General features: G+C 34.4%; 1 protein-coding gene across 3 annotated transcripts; it reads left to right on the top strand.

Moving 5' to 3' along the window:
- Positions 1-319: 319 nt before the first annotated feature.
- Positions 320-6,970, top strand: LOC105337283 (solute carrier family 13 member 2). 3 transcript variants are annotated; one of them, XM_011441937.4, is made up of 14 exons: positions 324-563; positions 1,804-1,953; positions 2,344-2,459; positions 2,764-2,918; positions 3,105-3,156; positions 3,282-3,437; positions 4,237-4,365; positions 4,593-4,673; positions 5,059-5,163; positions 5,490-5,572; positions 5,679-5,797; positions 5,918-6,079; positions 6,282-6,419; positions 6,597-6,966. In XM_011441937.4, the coding sequence occupies exons 1-14, from the start codon at positions 420-422 to the stop codon at positions 6,747-6,749; spliced, it is 1,743 nt and encodes a 580-aa protein (XP_011440239.4). In that variant the 5' UTR covers positions 324-419; the 3' UTR covers positions 6,750-6,966. The 3 variants fall into 3 exon arrangements, with proteins under 3 accessions (XP_065935432.1, XP_011440239.4, XP_065935433.1); XM_066079361.1 differs by lacking the exon at positions 324-563 and adding an exon at positions 1,499-1,589; XM_066079360.1 differs by lacking the exon at positions 6,282-6,419 and having other exon boundaries at positions 320-563; positions 6,597-6,970.
- The last annotated feature ends 273 nt before the right edge of the window (positions 6,971-7,243 follow it).

The following is a 7,243-nucleotide window of genomic DNA, read 5'->3' as shown; positions in this document are numbered from 1 at the left end:
CTGCTTCGGAAGTCGTCAATGCTCTTACAAATTACTGAGCAATAATCATTTTGATATCAATCAAAATATGTCGATAATTTAATTTAAATAAAATATAATTTTCTGTTTGAGTACTCTCAGTACTTTGATGAAATTTCTTATTGGCTGCTAGCTTCTACGGTCTTAGTGGCTGCTGTTAGTGGCTGCTAGCTTCAGCCTGGTTCCTTGACTATCAAAAGCGCTAACATATGGCACTTAAATCACAATGTTTGTATTATAAACTTCCCTAAAACAACAACTGATAATTTTCATCCTCTTCCAAGATAAGAAAACAACAAACATAACACGGACAAAATTCCTTGTGAGGGCAGGCAGATCGCGGGCTTTTTTTAAGTGTAAGCATACGCTGGTCAAATTTCAGTGTGTCACGGTAAACAGTCATGGCATCTGCTCCGTCCGACCGTCTGCCGTCCAAGAAAGGATGGCGGAACATCCTTAACCTCGTGTTCAGCGTTCGGAACCTTTTGACCATCGTCATCACTCCGATAATCTTGCTTCCGATTTTGCTCCTTGTGGAAGGAAATGTAAGTTTCATGTAGATTTTTTTCTCAATTGACACATATGTCATCTGCTTGACTTAAAACAGACCGTGACCTCGCATATTTGTGAATGTTGATTTAATGTTAATGTATTCACATACAGGTGATTTTGAATTTTTAGCACAAGATGTACGTATTTTCTTACCAATAGTAAAGATAAATCATATTTGGAAGTTTGTTCAATCAAATGCAATAATGCATCGTTTGATTGGTGATTAAAAACCCCCGGATGTTCTAAAGCAAATACTGTTGCCATATAGTAACATCAAATCTTTAGGACCACAAAGTCGACACGGTGGATTTGAAAATTTAACTTTTCTTCCGGGGTAGAATTGGCTGTAAATGTTGAAATCTTCCATTTTATCATATTAGATTTTTTCAACTCCGAGGGAGGAAAGGTTGTGTTGTAGATCATGATTTCATACTGGACCAAACTTTTCCTAGGTTCAGAAAAAGAAACCGTTTAAATTTTGTAATGTACTATAAAGACCATTATGGTAGAAATTTACAAACCCATGGTGAGACTGTGTAAAGAGAATTATTAATTTATCTGGAGTGACAAACACATGGCTTTAACAAGCATTTAGTACTCAATTGCAACTAGATAATCAAATGGATTACCTCCCATATTTTCAAAAGTGGTCAAGTGACATTTATTTAATTACCCGTCAACAACAAAGATACAAGTGTACAGGATATTCAAACAGGATTTTAGCTACCAAGATACCTTCTAAAGAAAAAATATTCATACAGTTTCATAAAACAAATCATCGTTGACCAGTATAAACTGGTACTCTCTGAAGATAGCATGAAATGCTCTTCTTTAGCGATGGACCATGTACACTTTGTAGTACACTTTGTAATGAGTAAAATGTTATCTAGGATATAATGGAATTCGTCATCAAATTTCTTCATTCCAGGCATGGGGTCCGAGGCATTATTTAATTTCTCGAGTGCGTGGGGTGGGAGCGGTAGCCCGATACCTAACTTCGATATGTTAACTGCGTAGAGGTAATATGTTTGAATTTTACTTGGGGTTGGGGTTGGGGGGTGTCTAGACACTATGGCGCCTCTAGATCCTCACATGTAATGTGATATTGTACAAACATTGTTTCAATCATACACACTACATATTTACCAATGCATTGTACGAAAATGAACGAATACCATATTTTATTACCAAAGTTTATTTGATTTTATAACATATATTTTTTTTTGGTTCCAGGAAGCAAAATGTGCTTATTGCATCATTGTTATGGCGGTATATTGGATAACAGAAGCGCTGCCTATTGCGGTGACGTCACTGCTTCCCATAATTCTGTTTCCAATGGTCGGGTTACTAAGTGCAAAAGACGTATCCAACAAATACCTCAACGTGAGTACAGTTTATAAATTCTGGGAACCTAATTTTACGAGTTTTATGCAATTATCACACATAACACATTGCTCGTTAAGTATCGACAAAAGACACCCCTCCCCACACCTCGTAAAGAATAAATCCACCAGATAATAAAGTGATAAAAAATATAAAATTCTAAGACAAAGATCGAAATTTAAATACGATTTTTCCCATTTCAGGCCCCGCCTCCCCAACTTTCCTCAAGTCATAACTCAGCCTGAAGTCTGAGTTTTTACCTCAAATTCATGCTCTTTTCCTTTAAGGATTTGAGTTGAGGACTGAGCTGAGGGATTTAAAAATTTTGGTGACGGCGGGGCCAGGACGTCATATCAACAACATCAATTAAATTTTTGTTTAACCTTACAGGACACGGCCATGCTGTTTGTGGGGGGTCTGATCGTGGCGGCGGCCATTGAGTACTGGAACATCCACAAACGTCTGGCTCTCAGGGTACTCATGCTGGTCGGCTCAGAGCCGAGATGGTAATCAATAATAGTAAAAGTTTATGTAGATTGGAATCATTTTGCCTTACAACGAGTTTCGTTCTCCTACATGTATAAAAATTTAAGGTGACTGCAATTTTAATTTTAAAGCTAAATGTAAATAAAATTTACTTAAAAACATTTTAAAAACTATTTTTCCCTTTATTTATCAAAAGCACAATGGAATTAGTTGGTTTAAATCCAGACATCTATATTTAGCAAACATTTTTGATCAGTTGTCGCATTAAATCGTTTGAACAACATTGAATGTGTAACGATTTATGGACTGGATGTTGCGTTCCAGGTTGATGTTTGGGATGATGTTGCCAACTTGGTTTCTGTCCATGTGGATCAGCAACACGGCAACAACTGCCATGATGATTCCAATTGCCAACGCAGTCTTAGTGCAACTCAAGGAAACAAAAGATATAGAAAACTCAGATGCGGCGGAGGATGTAGGTTTGTACAATGTGCATTTTAGAAGGACAAAATAAAATGCTCGTTAATCAAATCAGCTGAATAAGGAAACTTGGAAAAAATTTAAACAATCGCAAACTAAACATTTTAACAACTATAAGTAAAAAGTTAAATACGTCATGTATATTTAGTTAACCATGATGGTTATATTTGTGTTCATTTCTTCAGAACTTACGGAACAAAATGGTGTTACGATAATTCGCGATGAAAAGACAAATACGTAAGATTTACATGTAAATGTAGCAGGTAACAAAATCAGGCATATATATCGGATATGAAAAATCAACTCATTCTTAAAACAAAGAATATGGCTTTTAATGAATGCATAATTTAATTTTTCTTTAGATCAAGGAAAATTCGTGAAAATGAGATTGAGAACCCTGAGTATCTGCGCATGTGCAAAGCCCTGTCCCTCGGAATTGCATACGCCGCTAACTGTGGGGGCGTGGCTAGTCTGACAGGAACCAATCCAAATGTCATCATGAAGGGCGTGGCAGACAAGTATGGAAAAATTTGATTGTTAATATATAATCTTTAACGTTATAATAATGTATAACATAGCTTGCGTAATATATTTACAGGAGAACAAACCGGGAAAAGCATTTTGATCATTTTAATAAAAACTTAACAAATAATTGTGTAAAGGTTCGTAGCTTATAGGGATGTGTAAATTCGTGGGGAAGGGTTACCCACAAAAACCACGAACATTGGTCCCCCACGAACAATGATATATCTCACTTGAAATACATTTTCATTATATTGCAGTAATAATGAAAAGCAGTTTATATTTTTTTTAATCAAAAAACCCCCCAAAATAATCAAATTGATATCGTTTAAATAAATGTGAGTATTTTAGAACTATTCATCAATCAAATCATTTCTGAAATGAAGCATTGCATCGATATCATTGTTAAAAGTCAATTTAATGCATTTTTTTTTATGTTGGTAACATTACAAGCAACTAGAGCGACAAATACTGACAATTTTTTGGACATTGATTGTAATTATTTTGAAAACAAATAATGAGTGTTTTATAAAAAAAAAACCTGAAAAAAAACCTCCAATGCATTTTGAAGGACTTAAATATTTTTAAAACTTGTTTTATAACAATTAAGAATGAGTTTATGCTGAAATGATTATTAAGAAAAGGTAGCTGAATTTATTTATTAAATGAAATCGATCTATTGATTCGTGGTACTTACTTACAAAACCAGTATGCACGCATGCATCAATGTTTGTAGAATTTGATTTTCAAGCCCATGATATCTTTGATACCATTTATGCATTAATCTCTCCGTAGAGTATTTCAATCCCGGAATGCCACATCTCCAGTAACCTTCGCCTCTTGGATACAGTTCTGCCTCCCAATTTCTGCCCTCATTGTAGCATTCATCTGGCTCTGGTTGCAATTTATCTTTCTTCGGTGCAGGCATGTACAGAAAATCTTTAATGAGTTAATTATCAATGAAAAAGGCGGTATTTCAAATCTTCTTATTTGTACATTTAACTTGAAATTGAGGAAAAGATTCACAAATTCTGTGTTAAATATGAACTTGTAAAACTACTGAGAATACTGCCCTCTTTAGCTTTCGTCGACTGGTGTTTGACAGTAACATTCAAGACCCCTTTAAATCGACGTTTTTTTTTTTAAATTAGGAGAAGCACCAATTCGCCAGAACAAGCGCAGCGAGTCAAAGCTGTCATCAGAAGGGAATACAAGAACCTTGGACCAGTCAGGTGAAACCAATTAAGACGCGTCAGTTTATATTAATTAACTTTAATGATTTCCATGAAATATTGTTTAACTTTGCAATTGTACATTTAAAAAACAGTTGAAAATTTATTGATATATGTATATGTACAAGTATATACATTTGGATAGTTTGGTGAAATTACGGAGTCAAAAATATTTGGGATGTATTTAAAAAAAAATTATCAGTTTTAAAAATGTTTGTTGACTTAAAAGTACTATTTTAGAAGAGGATTCTTAAAGCAATATATAGACGTTAGAAATATAGTTTGTCAATGATAAAACCTCGAAATCAATTTGCTCCTCTCACAGTATTTGGATGTTTTCTTTGGTTACATTAAAGTATCATCAGTTTCTCCTTAATTGTTTTAGTTTTGCCCAGGGGGCGGTCATTGTTCATTTTGTGATTTTGGCCGTATTGTGGATCACCAGAGACCTAGGCGGGGCTGGAGGATGGGGCAGAATTTTCCCACCAAAGTATGTTGGCATAAACTTATTAAACGATTGACGCATTTCCTTAAATTATTCTTTTTACTAGACGCAATCTTTACTAATCTCAGGTTCAAATGATCATAAAAACTTACATAAATTCTGTATATTTTAGCGAACAGTTTTCGATTTTTGGCTTTTCTCTTAAAAGTTTGTTCGAAATGTTTCTTTATAAAAGAGGAATTTTAAGTTGTAAACAGCTAAGTGATTGTGGATGGTTATTCATCGTATTATTTTATTGTTAATAAAGTACGTATACGTTGTCGAATATTTTACTGTTGGTCTCGCCTGTAAATATGACATGTATATTTCAGGACAGTGACGGATTCCACGCCTTCTATTTTAGTTTCTATCAGCCTCTTTCTGTTTCCGGCCGTTTTACCCTGGAAATTCAGTGGTTTGTTTAATTGTTTTCAATACAAGCAGTTGTTATTATAGCTAGTGTCTTTTAGTAATCAAATTGTACAACCAAATAAATGTAGCACATCTTGACTTTTTAACAGACAGGTACCATGGAAAAAGTGTGCCAGCTCTTTTACCTTGGAAAGCAGCTGAGAAGATGGTTCCATGGGGCGTAGTACTTTTACTGGGTGGGGGATTTGCTTTAGCTCATGGAAGTCAGGTATATCAATATACCCGGTACATTGTATTTAATCAATAGGACTCCTAATATAAATTTATTATAAATTCAAAATGAAAGACGTGAATAATTCCGTAAAATTCACAATCATGTTTCTGATAGGTATCTGGTCTGTCGGATTGGCTGGGCTGTGAGCTAAGGGTGTTCAAGGATTTCGAGCCCTGGGTGATGAATCTTGTACTTTGCTATATTGTTGCCGCTGCCACAGAGGTGACCAGTAACACGGCTATATGCTCACTGATGATGCCAATAATGAGTGAATTGGTAAGATTAATAGAGAGAAAAGATTGCCTTTTTTGGAGAGAAAAAAAAAAAACTGACAAAATTCTCCCTAACTTGTGTGACATATATTTAAAACATATTTTCCATAAAAGAGAGTGAAGTACTAGATGAAATATATTGATATGATATTATTTTCCACTTTTCACGTTTTTTTTAAGAATTGTACTTTGTTGTCATTGTACAGGCCATGACTCTCGGCGTTAACCCGCTATACTTCATGTTTCCTACTGCCATCGCTACGTCATTTGCCTTCATGCTTCCGGTTGCTACTCCTCCTAACGCTGTCATATTCTCGTACGGTTACGTCAAAGTTGCTGACATGGTACTTTACGATCTATTTTTTGTATACCAAACCATAAGCCAGTAATTTTATAAAGCAGTTGCGTACAGTGTAAATTAATCGAAAGATGTAGCCAGTAGTTAAAATGTCGTTTTATTCAAATTCTTTTGATTTGACATGATAAACATTCAGGATTACATGATTTTACTATTCTTGCAGGCAATGGCTGGATTCATCATCAATATTGTAGCTGTCCTTGTACTAGTTCTAGCAACAGAGACTTGGGGAGATGCCATCTTTGGTTTTCATACACTACCTGCTGCTTTTAAAGCTCTGAATGTCACAGCGTCTAATTCGACATTAAAGTGTTAAAAAAAAACCAACATCATACATGTTATCTAACGTCCACGAAATAACTGTTCAGCTTTAACAACAAACTGAGTCCTTCATACATAAATATTCAATGTATGAATGATAATTTTTTTTTATCTGAGAGTGTCTTAATTCTTGTGTGTTTTTTTTAATTTCAGCTGTAGAGTATTCTCTTTGCATTGTTAAAACTTCTCTTTACAAGAATGAATAAAAAACTTTAATGGATGTACTACAGTTTTATCTTTGTAAAGATATACATACTAGTATTTCAAAACAGAAAGTACAATTAATATAAGTGTCGCTCAATATTAAAGTTAATTACAGTGTATGATTATTATGTAAGAAATGAATAATTTAGATGCTGGTTAGATTGATACACTAGGTACAAGTATAATGATAAAATACATGACATCAAGTTTAACAAAACACGTACATGTATAATTAATAATATTGTATTTTTCGTTAGCTGTTGGAAGTTTCGTTGTATAGCTAGA

This window comes from Magallana gigas, chromosome 3, assembly GCF_963853765.1.
Source record: "Magallana gigas chromosome 3, xbMagGiga1.1, whole genome shotgun sequence".
Lineage (NCBI taxonomy): Eukaryota > Metazoa > Mollusca > Bivalvia > Ostreida > Ostreidae > Magallana > Magallana gigas.
Note: the sequence above shows the minus strand (reverse complement) of the source record. Positions and strands in the feature narration are given on the sequence as shown.